At 38.5% G+C, this 19655-nt stretch overlaps 1 protein-coding gene across 3 annotated transcripts in view; it reads right to left on the reverse strand.

Moving 5' to 3' along the window:
* Positions 1–939: 939 nt before the first annotated feature.
* CAPN9 (calpain 9) overlaps positions 940–19655 on the reverse strand; it is a 138009-nt gene continuing 119293 nt past the window's right edge. For all 3 annotated transcript variants that reach the window (XM_060192018.1, XM_060192019.1, XM_060192017.1), the window contains 3 exons: positions 8871–8987; positions 4683–4741; positions 940–1243 (listed from right to left, as the gene is read on the reverse strand). In XM_060192018.1, the coding sequence (XP_060048001.1) occupies positions 1217–1243; positions 4683–4741; positions 8871–8987 (203 nt within the window). In that variant the 3' untranslated portion in view covers positions 940–1216. The remainder of the gene's footprint in view (positions 1244–4682; positions 4742–8870; positions 8988–19655) is intronic.

The following is a 19655-nucleotide window of genomic DNA, read 5'->3' on the forward strand; positions in this document are numbered from 1 at the left end:
GAGCAGCAATGGTAGGGACTGCCCCACTTTTCAAAGGGAGGCTGGATTAACTTACTCTGCCACTTTAGGAAGACTGGTCCTGAAATTAGTACAGCCTAGAATGTTCCATAGCTGTGACCATAGAATGCTAGCTCAGACTGACAAATGCAGAGGTTACACAGGCTCCTGTGCTAGATAGTAAATATATGGGCCCTAGGTCATATCAACAAAGTTAACAGTTAAGGAAGTATTTATATACTTTCCTCATGTTTGGGAAATACTCTCTGCTGTAATCCAGCTTTCTAGCCCTATTCTCAACTCTGATACCATCTTCCCAGACAATATTTTTAGTCCACTTGCATGTTAGCTATCAGGCTCAGGCAAAAATCACTAAAGTCATGGGCCTCTGGGAACATACCTAAAATAAACTTTCTAGCTTCTTCCCACATAAAGACCTCTAATTTTATCTGCTCTATTCCTACCTTTTGGTTATTGTTTATTAAACAATTTTTCCTGCTTTATATCTTACTGCCTTTCAGCCACAAAGTTGCAGATGTTATCATGATTCTACTCTAACTTCTCTGGGTAGATGACTTCATGATTATGTCCTGAAGTTTTACCTCTCCAGAGCCTATCCCACTAGGGAAACATAAAAACAAGCTGGGGGGTATGGATTGATCAGCCAACATCCATGTCCAGTGGAGAAACAATTAGAAGGTGGAAGCCAGATCTTCCACCTTCTGAGAATTTTTGTCCAAACCTCAAAACTTGGAGTATCGGAGAAGGAAAGGATCTTTATGATCTTGTATTGTTACTAGTAAGCATCTAGAATTCTATAAATTTTGCCCCAGTAAGGAGACCTATGATATAGAAAACATTTCAGTATAATCCTAAGCCTTCTTTTATCACCTTAGACTGCATATGTTTTATTAAAAACATTGTCCTGTAAAGGATGTTTGAGACAATGGTTGAAGTCAGGATTCTGTACATTGACTTGAGTAATCAGTAATGGGAGGAGGTGGAATATGTTAAGTAAGTGTTGTTAGCAATCTCTGAACTTGAATCTAAATGAGTCAGTCCATTTGATTCTTCTGAGATCAGGATGGTGCTGAGAAATGGAATGGAGAGAAGAGAGTCAGACAATGAAAAAGATGAGAGTCCTGGGTTACACCAGATGTCTGAAATTCATGGTCCAAATGTCAAGATTCAGGCAGGCTGAATTCACACCAAAGAAGGCTCAAATGTTCATTGTCAAGTTGATAAACTAGAAACAAAAAAGAGAGAATATTTTAAAGGTTGATTATCCTTCCATTTTTCTATCAATATTAGAAATAGTATAAACTCAGCTCTAATTTATGTCAGAGGAACTGCATTATATGATCATTTTGCCTGCTAAAAGGAACTTTTGCCTCAAGTAAAAAAAAAATCGACATGAATAAATCATATTAAGTGAGATAAGGCAGAAAGAGAAGGATGAATATGGGTTAATCTCCTCATAGAAACTGAGAAATAAAGACAGAAGGGGAAACACAAAAATAAAGAACTTGGGGTAGGGGAGATAAAAAGAAAAATAAAGTTTCATCACTTTTAAGTTTTTCTGAGTCCTTTCTAAGTGAACTTAAGTGAGAGTATAAAATGTGTTTCTTCCCTGTTGAAGCACCATGGATAGGGTAATGCATTTTCCTCTTTGATAAGGAAAGAGGTGACCCACTATTATGATGAGGGGGTGCCCCAGTGACAGATGAATAAAACTATGTTTGTCTTTTTAGTAGGAAGCAAAAAAAAAAAAACACAGCAGCCTAAAAAAGAAGAAAATAATTAAGAAGATTATGAAAAAATGTTGTTATAGAGGCATCATTAGCCCCAATTAAAGATGAGGTAGCTCCTAAGTCATAGCTCCCAAAAGACACCTGGACCCCAGATGGCAGAGACTCCAAAACACACACACACACACACACACACACACACACACACACACACACACACACACACACACACACAGTGAAGGGCAGAGTAAAGATCCAAGTGAAAGAGCAAGATGTATCTGACTATCTATATCCAATAAATAAATAAATAAATAAATAAATAAATAAATAAATAAGCATAATCATTTTAAAAGAGAGATACTGTTTGTCTGACTTTTCTAACTTCCCACTAGTTCCAAGGGAAAGCAGAGTTGTACAGAGAGAAGGAAAATGGGGAAAGAAAGTCATGAGGTTTCTCCCACAGGGCAGGAGAATACCTCAGGAGCATTTTCAAACATTAAGGTAATTAGGAACAACTGCTAAAATAAGACAAATTTCATTAAGTATGGTGGGTGGGGCCTGAAACTTCATTTATTTTTGTTTTTATTTGATTACATATTTACTGAAATTAATTGACTTAGACATTTGACAAGTTTAAAGTGTTGGTCTGGCACAATTACAATATGTTTATCACTATGGTTTTAGCTAACACCTTCATCAATTGACATGCTTCTTATTTTATTTTTGTGGTGAGAACAATTAAGATCTATTTTATTTGAAGCTTTGAAGTTTATAACAGCATTGTTGACTATTAATACTTTGTGGTACTCTGAATTTCAAATAAGCTGCCCCAGATCATACTCCTACCACTGACTCAATACCATACTCTGGATTGTGAGGAGAGGGCTTACACCATATGGCACTTGCAAGTCTCTGAAGAGACTTCAATCCATGTTGTTTTTTTCTGTGGTCAATACTGGTAGCTTATATAAACTATATGTACTGTTAAGAGATTTTGAGGACTGTATTGAACACAATAAGGGTGAATAAACAAATTGGGAATTAGAAGGAAAGTTGACTAAGAAGCTTATATGGAGGAAGGAAGAGAAGGACAATAAAGCAGGGTTTATTTACTCTCTGTTTCAGATGACTAACCTACATGCCTCACTTTTTTTTAAGTGTTCATTTAGTATTTTTTATTAGTGATTTAATATTGATTTACAAAATTATAAGGTAACAAGGGTATGATTCTACACACTGTATTAGTTCTCCCGTGATAACAAATATGGGTTGACTATTATTTCTATAACTATCTATCTGTGCTTATATATATTTGCGCATGTTTTTCTATGGTCCTGCCTTTTCTTCCTTTCTATGTCACACCTACTACTACTTTTGAGTGTCCTTCCTTTTTATTTTTCCTTCTTCTCTTTCTGGGTCCTGATGGAATTGGAGTACAGAACCCTCTGGTTCCTCTAACATTTCCTTCCTCTCATGCCTCAGTTTTTATCTCTGAAAAAAAAAAGAACATTTGTCTTAAGCTTAATTCTTTTAATTTACAAAACTCACAAAGATTGTTAAATGAATAACATCTCAAAAGGATTTTAAAACAAGGATTAAAAAAAACCTGTTTTTCTTTTGGTGGTGGGAATGGTGTTTATGTACACTCCTAGTAAAGTGTAGTCATATAAATCAGTAGTTAATTAATATGAGAGGGGGAAAATTAACTGTATGTCTCAAAGTTTTTAAAACACAGACTGAGTCTTTTTAATATATAGGCTGTGTATTTGATATGCAGACTCTCTCAAAAGCCTAGACCAAGTAGATCAGAAGCAACAAGTGGCACAGCTATATACAAGATACTGGGTTCTATACAGCAAACCCTAACAAAAGGACTTTTCAAAGTTAACCGAATTACCAAATAATGTGATGATAACATTAACTATCCATTGTCTTTTTGAACCCTAAGACAGCAGGAACCTCACATCTCCACTATAGAGCCTATATTTCCCCCAGTCCTGGAACCTTAGGATAGGGCCCACTTTCCCGCATGCCTCTCCCAATCCATATCAATATTACATCAGCTAATCACAACCTAATCAACACAACAATTGCCACCTCAACATGCTTCAGCTCAGACTGTGTCCAGAGACTTCACGTGTGGAATGACAACCCTTCAGCTTCATTACTTGCGTGAGACCTTTCCTTTCATAGTATACTCTAATTCTATCCCAGGTGGTTCACTTTCTAACAATGTCCCAAAACCTAGATATAGACTAGGTCCCAAAACCTAGATATAGACCAGGTTCCATAAACTAGTGGAAAATATATACCTGAAAGCAGAAGTACAGTAGAGTTTGCAGTGAGTACCCCCCAACACTTCCTCTCCACTATTCCAAGCTTTGGGTCCATGATTGCTCAACAATTTGTTTGGCTTTGTATGTTAACTCTCTTTTCAGCCACCAGGTTCCAGATGCCATCAGGATGCCGGCCAGGCTTCCCTGGACTGCAGACCCCACCAATGTGTCCTCGAGCTCTGCTTCCCCAGAGCCCCACCCTACTAGGGAAAGAGAGAGGCAGACTGGGAGTATGGACTGACCAGTCAATGTCCATGTTCAGCGGGGAAGCAATTACAGAAGCTAGACCTCCCACCTTCTGCAACCCACAATGACCCTGGGTCCATGCTCCCAGAGGGATAGAGAATGGGAAAGCTATCAGGGGAGGGGATGGGGTATGGAGATTGGGTGGTGGGAATTGTGTGGAGTTGTACCCCCTCCTACCCTATGGTTTTGTTAATTTATCCTTTCTTAAATAAAAAATAAATTTAAAGAAACCTTTTTTTTTTTTATTGACAACACAGTTAACTCTCACTTGTAGTCATAGTGACTGATTTAAAGTTAGCAAATATCTGCCTAACCCTGACTGGATTTTTGAACATAAGGTTTAGCTTAGTCATACCTCATTTATATTCAGATGAATGAAGTCCTTGTTTTTCATACTGAGAGCCTGGAACACTCCTAATAAGAGAATCATGAGAAATCCATCATTGAAGGAATAGTCTCCTCATCAGGTTTAATTACTTCTTTTCTGAGTGACTTTATGGGACAACTATGGTGAATCTGTTCTCTTTGGTAGTAAACAAGAATCTTTAGAAGCAGGTTATACTCAAACCCACTGAAGGGAAATTTCTCATATGTCGTGAAGGCCTTTGGAATTCCTGTGCTTGTGGAATTCCTGCTGTTGTCTAAATATACCAGCCAGCAAGCTAGTTCTTGAATCCCGAACATTTCCTCTACCTCATGTTTTTTGGTGGGGAGTTGCAGTGCCTTTGTAATCTATGGACCATTTCACAGAAGGTTGGGTGTGGTGGCTATAGGGGTGGAAACATGCACACACACTTTTACAAGACTCTTAGAAGCTCTGCAATTTCTATTTTGCTGGTCTTTCATATGGAGGAGTAGCCAGGATAGAAGAGAGATCTAATCAGAGCATGTTGTCATACCTACTGAATGAAAAACCTGAGAGGGTTACTTTCCTATCTAGACCACAGTTTCCCAATATTAATAAAATGATTAAACCAGCCACCAATGCTTACACCCAAGACTCACTCATGAATTTTTAAAAACATAACAGAAAGAGAAGGGGACTGTTATAGAACAAAAGAGGTGGGCCCCAATTTAAATGTAGTTAGTGGACCCTGAGGCAATGTTCAAGGATGACCTGGGGATTTTAGCATGGACCAGGTTTTAGATGTTGAGAATTTATTGACAGTTTTGTTTGGTGTGCTAATGATGTGATGGTAATGCCAAAACCAATTTAAACTATTATATTTATATTTAGATATTTATAGATAGAAGGATTTAACTTTTAAAACTCTTTTATTAACTAGTTAATTAAGTAATAAATATGTTTTAGGAGTAACATGAAAAAATGAATAAAATGGTAATTGTTGAGACTGTGAAGTACTGGAGATACATGGAGAACTTTGATAAATACTGGATCTCTGTGATACCTGGATTCTAATTTGATTGATTCATAGTGTAGTTTCATAATCAAAATTTGTAACTTTCTCCCAAGAGTTGTAATGTGTGGCTAAGTTTAGAAGAACTATTGTAAAGCACATGGGACTGAGTACTAGTCTATACTGAAGAGTGTGATTTAAAAATTTTAGACTATACTGTTAAATAATCCTGGGCCAAAGTCCTTGCTTTGGAGACAGAGAGAGAGAGAGGAGGGGAGATCTACCATTTATGAGTGCTAAGCCATCACTCTATTTATCTTTCTTATTTTGATGTAATACTGTTATAGACTACTATTAAGCTGTTATCTTAGTTTCACAAGAATTAAAATGTGTGTGCCCTCAACTTGGATCAACAATAGTAGAGAATGTTCTATCCTCCACAGGGAGGATGGACAACATTCTCTATGCTGCACCTGAGGAAGATGGGTCGATATTGGGGCAGCCTGGAATGCTCCTACTCATGACTACAGAATGTGAGCTAGATCTATAGGGATGCAGAGGTTACATAGGCTCCTAAGCTGATTATGGGCTCCAGACCACATCAAATTGATGGGGTTTACAGTCAACAATATTTATACACCTTTCCCATATTAGGGAGCTACTCTCTTCCCTGATCCAGCTTTCTGTTCCTTTTTCCAGCCATGACATCATCTCCACAGATAATAACTTGGATCCACTAGCATATCAGATTTCAGGCTCAAGGGAAAAAAGAAAAAGAAACAAAACAAAACAAAAAAACCAGCTAGTATAGCCACAGGCTCTTTGGAATATAACTAAAATATGCCTATTAGCTATCTACAAAATGGAAGACCCCCCCCCAACTCTTCATCTGCACTATTCCAGCCCTTAGGTCCACGATTGGTCAACAATTTATTTGGCTTTGTATATTAACTCTATTTTCAACCACCAGGTTCCAGATGCTAGCATGATGCCAACCAGACTTCCCTGGACAGATGACCCCACCAATGTGTCCTGGAGACCCGCTTACCCAGAGCCCTTCCCCACGAGGGAAAGAGAGAGACAGGCTGGGAGTATGGATCGACCTGTCAACGCCCATGTTCAGCAGGGAAGCAATGACAGAAGCCAGACCTTCCACTTTCTGCATCCCACAATGACCTTGGGTCCATACTCCCAGAGGGTTAAAGAATAGGAAAGCTATTAGGGGAGAGGATGGGATACAGTTCTGGTAGTGGGAATTGTGTGAAGTTGTACCCCTCTTATCCTATGGTTTAGTCAGTGTTTCCTTTTCATAAATAACAAAATTTAAAATAAGAATTAAAATGTGTAAATAAATACAGAAAAACTATTTCCCAAAATTCCATGGACAAGAGAGAAACCTGGACACTGCCATAAAAGCTTGCAGACAAATGACAGCTGAAAAACCTGGAGGAGGAGGAGGAACAGCAGAAACTAGAGGAGCAATGATGGAGGAGAAGAAGCAGTTGACATAGACATTCTTTCCCAACTATTCTTCACTGTCTCTAATTTCAGATGATAAAGTCCCCTTTCCAACTCAACAATATTTATATCCTTTAATAGCAATTTCTTTACTGACAGAAGAAGGGGCCCCTAATAACTTAGGTGTCTGGGACACCTTTTTTTTAAAAATTATTTTTTTAAATTTATTTATTCATGAGAAATTGTAGAAGAGAGAGAGAGAAAGAACCAGACATCACTCTGGTACATATGATGCTGGGGACCGAACTTGGGACCTCATGCCCAAGATCCAAAGCCTTATCACTGTTCCACTTTTTTTTTTTAAATTTATTTATTCAACTGGGACACCTTCTAACAGTACCAGAACCTAAACCCAGGGTCTCACAAATTTAAGGCATGTGTTTACGACTAAGCCACATCCTCAGTCCCTTGCTTTGGTATTTTTAAAGTGTCCCCTTCCCCTCCCAATTTTCTTTGCCCTTACAAATGAAAGGAAGGGAGAAAAAAGGAACATATAGTCACTAGGAGCAGTGGCATCATCTTGTAGGTATAAAGCCCCAGTGATAACCCTTCTGGCAAAAAGAAAAAAGAAAAAAAAAAAAAAAGAAAAAAGAAACAGGAAGAAAGGAAAAAGAAAAAAAAAAAGATAATGTCAAGCAGGGCTAGTTTCATAATTTGTCAGCCTTAATGCAATATGAAAGTATGATGACTTGTTAAAAAGTTATTAACATTCAAGATGATGGCACAAAGTGGTAAATCAAAATGAGTATCCTTATTCATATGAGGGCTTTGTGCCTATGCACCAATCACACTCCATGACAAATCCAATAGTGCTGAGTTGTAGGACCCTGCCCATGCTTTATTCAGTTTAAATTTTGTGACCAATCTGAGAGGTGGAATAAATATGACAATAAATTTCAAATTGTAAATGCCAACTAATTTCTCTTTTCATGGATAAACAGATCCCATTTGAGGGGCTGGGTGGTGGTACACCTGGCTGAGTACAAGGATCCAGGTTCTAGCCCGTTTCCCACCTGCAAAGGGAAAGCTTCACAAGTGGTGAACCAGTGTTGCAGGTATCTCTCTCTCTCTCTCCTCCCTTCCTTTCAATTTTTGGCAGTCTACATCCAATAAGTAAATAAAAACAAATATTTTTTTAAAAAAGAAAAAACCTGGGAGTCGGGCAATAGTGCAGCGCTTATGCACGTGACGCAAAGCACAAGGACCGGCATAAGGATCCTGGTTCGACTCCCAGGCTCCCACCTGCAGGGGAGTCGCTTCACAAGCAGTGAAGCGGGTCTGCAGGAGTCTATCTTTCTCTCCCCCCTCTCTGTCTTCCCCTCCTTTCTCCATTTCTCTCTGTCCTATCCAACAACGACATCAATAACAAAAACAATAAAACAATCAGGGCAATGAAAGGGAATAAATAAATAAATATTTAAAAAAAGAAAGAAAGAAAGAAAAAACCAAATCCTGTTTGAGATAACTTGGTCAGTGTTTTATGGCTTATAAAGGGGAAGGTGAGAGAGAGGAAGAATGAGAGAGGCAGAACTACTCTTCTGATTCTCTGCTCTGTGGTAGAATTTGACCTGAAATAAAATTTTTCATTAGTTATGATGCAGAAACTTCTTGGAGAGGACTCAAGGGGAGATGAATTTCCCTGAGACTGCAGCCCCATAAATACTTACTGCTTGCATTTTCCAGCCTGACCAGGCAGTTGAGGAAGTCATCAAAGCCCAGTTGCAGGTTCTCATCTGCATACCTGAGAACAATCAGCTGCAGGAGGTGACTACCCAGCTGGAAGCCTGAGGGAATGAGTGAAAAGTTGTGCTCACCTCAAGGAGTACAATTCTGGAGAACGAGCAGTTGACCTAGGGGTAAATGAAAGAAAAGGAGCCCCCAGACCCAGTGGGGCCTGCAGCCCTGAGTTTAAACACAATTTGGCAGTGTGTATCTCTGTAGGGGGTAGTGCAGGTGAATTCCCAGCTGTTCCTTCTGAGTTAAGCTGGGTTCGTTGAGTGTTGACTTTTATGGTTAAATAACTCTAATGGACAGAACAAAGAAAAGATTAATAATTCTTAGGAAGAAATCATGGAAGCACTGGAAAAGCATACCTGGAGAAACTCCCCTGTCAGCCCATTGAAGAAAACAGGTGCCAAACACCTGATCTGCAGTCACAGAGATAACTGGAAAATTCATCTGATCTGCAGCTTTGCTACCTAGCTTTGAGCTCCCAATCCAGAGAACTTAAAAGCATAGCCATGTAGCAGTTAGAAAGAGGAGATGATTTCAAAGACAAGGCCTACACCTCCTGTATTGTTTCATCCTTACAATAAAAATAAAAGCAAACCTTTCTCTTAGCAGAAATGATGGAAACTATAGTTTTGAATTATTGTTGATATTAGGGAGATGTACTCATGGTACATTTTTAATGGTGCTAACTTTTAAGAAGCTTTGCATGAGGGAGCCAAATGCTGGCCTGGATCTGAGTTTTACTCTTATTCTGAAGATTATACTCCTCCAGTTAGTGTTTGTACTCATCTCTACATGATTTTCAGCTAGCTCTGGCTGAGTAAGTGGATATTTTACCATGACATTTTCCCCCAAAGTTCTGTTAAGACTTTAGAAATAGTGTTACCCACAATGAATGACTCAATGAAGGGGATTTATTCATATTGATGCATTGAAAAATGAGCTGGATCCAGGGACCTGGATGTGAAAAGGGTGCTGCTTAGATGAGGGGCATTTTTCCTCATTTCCTGGGAATTCAGCTTCTTCACTGGTCAAATGAGGGCCTAAGACAACGTAAAGTGTCTTCTAGGCCCAATATTTATCCTTTGAGTTTTAACCAACATCCCTAACAATGAAATTTTCTTGCTTTTATTTTAGTATACATTTAGTCTAGGTATTGATTAGAAGCCCCTGGATGTGCTATCACCTCCTGAGCTTCAATTTCAAATGGAGGAGACCAGATTCTCAACTTCATATTGTGGTGTGGCTACTGTCGATGCCAAGAATCAGAGTTAGCTCACAATGCAGCCAGAGGAAGGAAGTATGGTGATACTTTCCAAGTCAGAATAGGAAAGACATAGTCACATCTCTCCTCTCTAAAGGGTTCTCTTTGTTATTCTGCCCTTCTACCCTCAAAATGAAGTGGCCAGTCTCTCAGATAATTAGGCCTTTCTGACCCATGGCATGCTCTACATTTTAGCTGAATTTCTTTTCATTTCTCTTACATAGTACCCTAAACTGTCCTGATTTGTATGTGATCTTCAAGAAGTTGTCAGTGTTTCCAGAACAGAGAGAACAGGATTATAGATTTTGGTAGGGCCCAGATGTATGTAGGCTCATGACTCAGCTTTACAAGAAATACTAGACAGTTTAGTAAGAGCTGTGGGCTCTGGCTCTCTATATCTGAGCCCTACAGAATCAGACTACCATGTCAGTAACATGGACAATGGGTTAAGAATGTCACCTGGAGCCCATCCTTTGTATAGGGGACAGGGTATAAATTATGACTGAATAAGCAAAGCCTGGGACAGGGCCACAAGTGACAGAGAGGTAATAAATTCTATAAACTCTATCTTGACCCCCAAACAACAGTGTTGAGTATGTCGTGCCCATCTGTGATATGCACCTTCTGAAGGCAGAAAGGAGGTTTAGAAGCCCTTTAGCTTATAACCAAAGTGTTTACTTGGCCAGAAAACTTAGCCAGAGAGTCTGTTAGGGGGCCAAGCTAAGTTCATCCTTACCTGACAAAATAACTCCAAATAATATTGCACTGTGGTTTAAAACATAGGTCCTGACATGATGACACATGTCTGAGGCTTAAGTCTGCTATTAAAAACATTGTGTCCTTAAGATGCAACAGCCCAGTTGGGGTAACTTCTGGGGAAGAGCTATGGTGACTTAGTCTTGGGAAATTGTCTCCCAGAAAACAAATATTATAACTAAATATTTTATCAGAGCACAGCTGAGATTTCTGGTAGAGAGAAACATCACTATCTAAAGGTTAGTGATTATGTGTGGACAGTGGAAACACGAGGGGAAGAAGAAAGGAAAAAAACACTGTGGGAGTTGGGTGGTAGTGCAGTGGGTTAAGGGCAGGTGGCACAAAGCGCAAGGACCCGCAAGAATCCTGGTTTAAGCCCCTGGCTCCCCACCTGCAGGGGAGTCACTTCACAGAAGGTGAAGCAGGTCTGCAGGTGTCTATCTTTCTCTTTCTCTCTCTGTCTTCCCCTCCTCTCTCCATTTCTCTCTGTCCTATCCAACAATGACAACAACAATAATAACTACAACAATAAAAAAACAAGGGCAACAAAAGGGAAACTAAATAAATATTTAAAAAACATTTAAAAAAAATAAAAGAAACACTGCATTGCTGCTGGGAACCACATTTCCAAATGCTTCAGACCCACATAGCAAATTTAAAAGGCCCACATGAAATAGAATGATTTAGAAAAAAGGACTTCAGGACTGCTGTTCAGAGCTCTAGAAGCTAAGACACTTGAGCAACATCCAGGGAACAATTCAGGGAAACTAGGGTACTGAACACTGTACCTTGGTAGTAGCAGGAAGTCAACCAATGTCTAGGGCACTTCAGCTGCCACAGAGGCCCTAGTCAATGGGGTCAGAATTACCTGCAAGAAGAAAACTGATTTTGACCTCCAAGCACAAAGTAAAATGTGGGCTGGGCATGGTGTATTGCATCAAGCAAAGGACTCTGGGCAAGGAAGAAAATCTTGGGGCCTTGGTACATAATGATGTGAAAGGACATAGGTTATAGGGTGAGAATATTTTACAGAGAACTTTCACAGAGAGATGAAATTGTTCTCATATCTCAATGACTGTATTGTAAACAACCTACCCCCTGTAAAAATGTGTTTTAGAAAAGTTTTTATTTTCAGAAAATAATATGGGGGGATTACTGGGATCCCTTTTGCCCCCCTCTCCAGACTAGGGTTCTATTTATGGGACATCTGAGACTATAACAGTGCATCACTTCACTCTCCACAGACCCCAGTCCCTAACTCACAAGACTACGGATAGTATATCCTGCTAGACTGTCATTCAGATTAGATGGAGGGATAAAAACCTTCTCAGAAAAGTAACAGTTAAAGAAGGCAACTATCACTGAGCCTTCCCTGAAAGAAGTTCTAAAAGACTTCCTATAAGCAGGAACATCATCACCAAAAACACTTGCCATATATCAGAACAAACAAACAAAATTGTTGAATTATGACACTGTAATAACTTAAATCCATAATATCAATAAATGTCAATTGTTTAAATTCACCCATTAAAAGACACAGACTAGGAGGATGGATCAGAAAACACAACCCAACCATATGCTATATGCAAGAATCCCACCTGACTCAATGAGATAAACACAGACTCAAAGTGAAAGGATGGAAAACTTTTTTATGGTCCAAGTTAATGCACCATAAAAAAGGCAAGAACAGCTATTCTCATCTCTGACACAATAGATTTTAAAATAAATAAAGTAATAAAGATAGGTATGGGCACTATGTATTACTCAGTGAATCAATTAACCAAGAAGATTTAACAATTATTAACTTATATGCACCTAATGAAGGCCCATCCAAATACTTACTGAAAGAGCCACAAGAATACATCAATAGTAACACAGTAATAGTAGAAAACTTTAACACTCCACTCTCACACTTAGAGAATCAACAAAGAAACAAGACAATTAATTGAAGAAATGGATAGAATATATTTCTTGGACATATTTAGAGTGCTTAGCCCCGAGAAATTGGAATACACATTATTTTTGAATTGACACAGAACATCCTCATGGATGGACCACATGTTAGGCCATGAAGACAATATCAACAAATTCAAGAACATTGAAATTATGACAAGCATTTACTCAGACCACAGTGGAGTAAAGCTAATACTTCACAACAAACAGAAAATTACTATAAGTCTCAAAGTTTGGAAACTCAACAACACTGCTTAATAACCACTAGGTCAAAGAGGAACTCAAGCAAGAAATTCAAATGTTCCTAGATTGAAATGAAAACGAAGACATGAGCTATTAAAATATTTGGGATACTGCTAAAGCAGTACTTAGAGGGAAACTCATAGTCAAACAAGCTCACTTTGGAGAACAAGAAAAACTCAAGTAAACAACCTAACTGCACACCTTCAAGAATTACAAGAGGGGAGTCGGGCTGTAGCGCAGCGGGTTAAGCACAGGTGGCGCAAAGCACAAGGACCAGCATAAGGATCCCGGTTCGAACCCCAGCTCCCCACCTGCAGGGGAGTCGCTTCACAGGCGGTGAAGCAGGTCTGCAGGTGTCTATCTTTCTCTCCTCCTCTCTGTCTTCCCGTCCTCTCTCCATTTCTCTCTGTCCTATCCAACAACGACAACAACAATAATAACTACAGCAATAAAAAAAACAACAACAAGGGCAACAAAAGGGAATAAATAAAATAAATATTAAAAAAAATAAAAAAAAAAAGAATTACAAGAGGAGGACAAAGGAATCCTAGAGTAACCAGAAGGACTGAAATCACTAAAATTAGAGGAGAAATAAACAATATTAAAAAGAGAACCATACAAAAAAATCAATGAATCCAAATGTTGGTTCTTTGAAAAATTAAACAAAATTGACAAACCCGTAGCCACACATAAAATAGAGAAGACTTAAATGAATAGAACTGCAAATGATAGGGGAGATATCAAAATAGACACCACAGAAATAAAAAAAAAACATGTGAAGCTTCTATGAACAGCTATATACCACCAAGCTAGAGAATCTGGAAGAAATGGAAGAATTCCTAGAAACGTAGAGCCTTTCAAAACTGAAACAAGAAGAAATACTACAGAACATAAATGAACCAATCACAGGCAAAGAAACCAAAACAGTTATTAAGAGCTTCCTCAACAGTAAAAGTCCAAGATCAGATGGCTCTACAAATGATTCTACAAAACAACCAGGAAACAGTTAAAAACTATACTATTAAAATTCTTCCGGGGAGTCGGGTGGTAGTGCAGTGGTTAAGCACAGGTGGTGCAAAGCACAAGGACTGGCCTAAGGATCCCGGTTCGAGCCCCCGGCTCCCCACCTGCAGGGAAGTCGCTTCACAAGTCTCTCCCCCTTGACAAGTCTTCACAAGTCTCTCCTCCCCCTCTTTGTCTTCCCCTCCTCTCTCCATATCTCTCTGTCCTATCCAACAATGATGACATCAATAACAACAAAAACAATAATAACTACAACAATAAGACAACAAGGGCAACAAAAAGGGAAAATGAATTAATAAATATAAAAAAAGAACATTTAAAAAAATTTTCTTCCAAAAAATTGAAGACACAAGAACACTCCTGTCTACCTTCTATGAAGCCGACATCATCCTGATACCAAATGATACCAAAAGCAGATAGGGACACAACAAAAAAAGAAAACTACAGAACAATATCTTTGATGAACATAGATGCTAAAGCACTAAACAAAATCCTATCCAACCTGATACAGCAGTATATTAAAAAGATTGTTCATGTGGTTCAGGAGGTGGCACAGTGGATAAAGCATTGGATTCTCAAGCATGAGGTCCCGAGTTAAATCCCGGGCAGCACATGTACCAGAGTGATATCTGGTTCTTTCTCTCTCTCTCTCTCTCTCTCCCTATCTTTCTCAATAATAAAAAATAAAATATTAAAAAGAAAGATTGTTCAAGGGGTCAGGTGGTTTCACAGCAGGTTAAGGGCACATGGCACGAATGGCAAGGACTGGTGAAAGGATCCTGGTTTGAGCCCCCACTCCCTACCTGCAGGGGAGTTGCTTCATAGGAGGTGAAGCAGGTCTGCAGGTGTCTGTCTTTCTCTCCCCCTCTTTGTCTTCCTCTCCTCTCTCCATTTCACTCTGTCCTATCCAACAACAATGACATCATCAACAACAATAATAATAACCACAACAATGATAAAAAAAAAATGATTGTTCAACATGACCCAGTGAGATTTATCCTAGGAATGTAAGGCTTGTTCATTATATGTAAATCAAACACAGTGATTCACCATATCAATAAAAGCAAATCCCAAAACCATATGAGTATCTCAATAGATGCAGAAAAAGCCTTTGACAAAATTCAACATCCTTTCATGCTCAGAACACTACAAAAAAAGGGAAGAGATGGGAAATTCCTCGAGATAGTGGAGTACATATACAGCAAACCTACAGGCAACATCATACTCAATGGGCAGAAGGTGAAAGCATTCTCCCTCAGATCAGGGACTAGACAGGGTTGTCCACGGTCACCATTACTCTTCAGCATAGCATTGGAAGTGTTCACCATAGCAATCAGGTGAGAGGAAGGAACCAAGGGAATACAGATTGGAAGGGAAAAGGTCAAACTGCACTATTTGCAGATGATATGATAGTATACACAGAAAAACCTAAAGAACCCAATGGAAAGCTTTTGGAAATTATTAAGCAATAATGCAAGGTGTCAGGCTATCCTGTCCATAGAATCAGTGTACAAAAAGCAGAGGAATTCATTTATGTAAACACTAAGTCAGAAGAAGAAGATATCCAGAATTCACTCTGATTCACTATTGCAGCAAAATAAATAAAATATCTAGGAATAAACCTGACCAAAGAAGTGAAAGACATGCATACTTAAAACTATGAGCCACTATTCTAGGAAATAGAAAATGATACAAAGAAATGGAAAGATATCTTATGCTCATGGATTGAAAGGATTAACATAATCAAAATGAATATTCTCCCTAGAGGCATATACAAATTTAATGTGATACTCATCAAAGTCCCACCAAGTTTGCTTAAGAGAATAGAACAAACTATAATAATTTATCTGGAATCAGAAATCACCTAGAATCACCAAAACAATCTTGAGGAAAAGAAACAGAAATGCAAGTATCACAACTCCCAAATCTCAAGCTATATTATAAAGCTATCATAATACAAACAGCCTGGTACTGGAACAAAAATAGATACACAGACCAGTGTAACAGAATTGAAAGCCCAGAAATAAACCCCTACATCTATGGACATCTAATTTTTTATAAGGGAACCCAAACTGTTAAATTGAGGAAGGACAGTCTCTTCAGTAAATGGTGCTGGGAAAACTTTGTTGAAACATGTAGAAGAATCAAACTGAACCACTTTATCTCACCAGAAACAAAAGTCAATTCCAAATGATCAAGGACCTTGATGTTAGACCAGAAACTATCAAATATTTAGAGGAAAATATTGGCAGAACACTCTCCTATCTAAACCTCAAGGACATCTTTGATGACACAAACCCAAGTGCAAGGAAGGCACATTCAAAAACAAATCAATGGGACTTCATCAAATTGAAAAGTTCCTGCACAGCAAAAGAAATCACCACCCAAACAAAAAGACCCCTCACAGAATGGGAGAAAATCTTCACATGCCACACATCAGACAAGAGGCTAGTAACTAAAATATATAAAGAGCTCATGCAACTCAGCATCAAAACAGCAAATGACCCAATCCAAAAATAGGGAGAGGATATGAACAGAATATTCACTATAGAGGAGATACAAAAGGCCAACAGACATATGAAGAATTGCTCCAGGTCACTGATTATCAGGGAAATGCAAATAAAGACAACAATGACAAACCACCTCACCCCTGTGAGAATGTCTTACATAAAAAAGGACAGTAGCAACAAATGCTGGAGAGGGTGTTATAACAAAGGAATCCTCCTACACTGCTGCTGGGAATGTCAATTGGTCTAACCTCTGTGGAGAGAAGTCTGGAGAACCTTCACAAGTCTTGAAATGGCTTGAAATGGACCATATGACCTAGTAATTTCTCTCTTAATGATATATCCTAAAGATAAAGTCACACCCATCCAAAAAGATATATGTACACCTACCTTCATAGCAGCACAATTCATAATAGCCAAAGCTTGGAAGCAATCCAGAAGGTTCCCAACAACAGATGAATGGCTGGGAAATTTATGTTATATATACTCAATGGAATACTACTTAGCTATTAAGAATAAAGAACCCACCTTCTCTGACCCATCTTGGATAGAGCTAGAAGGAATCATGCTAAGTGAAGTAAGTGAGAAAGAGAAAGAAAAGTATGGGATGATCCCACTCATAAACAGAAATTGAGAAAGAACAGACAGGGAAAAACAAAGTAGAATTTGACTGATTTTAGTGTTGCGCCAAAGTAAAAAATTCTGGAGGTTGGGGGGAAGATAGATTTTTAGCTTCACTATAGGGTATGAGGGTGGGGACACATTCTTTTGGTGGTTTGAACAGTGTTAATATACATTCCTATTAACTTACAATCTTATAAATCACTAATCAATATGTGAGGGAAGAAACAGATTGAAACTCTCAAACTTTTTAATTTGCTGACCCCAGATCTGAGTGTGTATATATATATATATATATTCCTTCTGCACTTAAGGTTTTAAATTGGTAAGCTGATTGAATTTTAACAGTGGGCTCAAATTTTTAATACATTTCTCATAATGACTGCTTAAATGAAATATTAAATCCCCCATAGTCTTAGACCAGGGAGATTAGAATCAATTGCTTGTGTCACTATATAATTTACAGCTATAGGTAAATAGCATTAACTGGCATAAACCATGGTAAGGTCTTGTATGATACAGCAAATCCTAACCATGGGATTTTCAAAACAAACCAAATTCCCTAATAACTTGGTTACAATAATAATTACCTATTGCCTTCTTAAACTCCAAGACAGCAGGAACCTTCCCCATTCTCTATAAAACCCATTATTTCTCCCAGTCCTGGAAACTTTGGGGCATGGCTATCTTCCTGTGCACTTCACTGTATCCATACCATTTGATACTGCATCTGCTGAACTCAGACAAAACAATGTGTACAGTACCACCTCTACATGTTTCACTTTGGACTGTGTCCAGAGATACCAGTAATGGAATGTCAACCCTTCAGCTCTAGCACTCTTTTGAGACTATTACTAGCTCATAGGACTTCTCAATTCCATATTGGATTGTTGCACCTCCTAACAAAGCCACAGAATTTAGATATAGACCAAGGCCCATGAGGCATAGTACATGTACACATGTACTCATAATACAGGGGAAAATATACACCTTAAATCAAAAGTAGTTTGCAGTGACCCAAAATAGCAAAGAAGTAGAAAGACCTAAAAAAAAAAAAGACATCATAAAATGATACTTACATACCTTTACTATATTTGGGAGGTACTCTCTGCCCTGATCACACTTTCTAGTCCTATTTCCAATTCTGACACCATCTCCCCAGACAATACCTCTGGTCCACCTGAATATTAGCTATCAGGTTCAGGCAAAAATTAGTAAAGTCATGGACCCCCTGCAATATTCCTAAAATAGACCTACTAGATTTTTCCAAAATGGAGATCCCAAATCTCATCAGCTATGTTCTTGCTATTAAACAATTTTTTTCTGCTTTATATCTTAATGTTTTTTCAGCAACCAAGTTGCAGATGCTACCATGATGCCAACATGACTTCCCTTGACCTCACCAATGTACCCTGGACCCCCCACCTCTCCTAAAACATCTCTGATGTTAATGTCAAGAAATATTTTACCCATTTGTTTCTGCTTTAGTTTTCCTTGCAATTGGGTTTGATTCATGAAAGATGTCCTTGAGGTTTAGGTGGGAAAGTGTTTTACCAATTTTTCCTCTAAGTATTTGATTGTTTCTGGTCTAACATCCAGGTCTTTAATCCATTTGGAGTTGATTTTTGTTTCTGGTGAGATAAAGTGGTTCAGTTTCATTCTTCTGCATGTTTCAACCCAGTTTTCCCAGCACCATTTATTGGACAGAGCTAGAAGGAATTATGTTAAGTGAGCTAAGTCAGAAAGATAAAGATGAGTATGGGATGATCCCACTAATCTACAGAAGTTGAGAAAGAAGATCAGAAAGGGAAACTAAAAGAAGGATCTGACTAAATTGAAAGTCAGAGGATATGCGGCTTCCTGGGCTGGTGAGGGGGTGGGGAGGGGTGGGATGGGACACAAACTTTTGGTGATGGGAATGGTGTTTATGTACACACTTATTAAATTGTAGTCATATAAATCACTAATTAATATGAGAGGGGGAAAATTGATTATATGTCTAACAAAGGGACTTTTCAAAGTTAACCCAAATACCAAATAATGTGATGATAACAGTAACTATCTATTGTCTTCTTGAACCCTTATAAGACAGCAGGAACCTCACATCTCCACTATAGAGCCTAAACTTCCCCCAGTTCTGGGACCCTAAAGTAGGTCCCACTTTCCCGTATGCTTCTCCCAATTCTTATCAAATAATATTGCATCAGCTGATTGCAACCTAATCAACTCAACAAGTGCAACCCCAGCATGCTTCACTTCAGACTGTGTCCAGAGACTTCATGTGTGGAATGACAACCTTTCAGCTTCATTACTTGGGTGAGACCTTTCCTTTCATAGTATTCTGTAATTCCATC

Source organism: Erinaceus europaeus, chromosome 6 (genome assembly GCF_950295315.1).
Source record: "Erinaceus europaeus chromosome 6, mEriEur2.1, whole genome shotgun sequence".
NCBI classification, from domain to species: Eukaryota; Metazoa; Chordata; class Mammalia; order Eulipotyphla; family Erinaceidae; genus Erinaceus; species Erinaceus europaeus.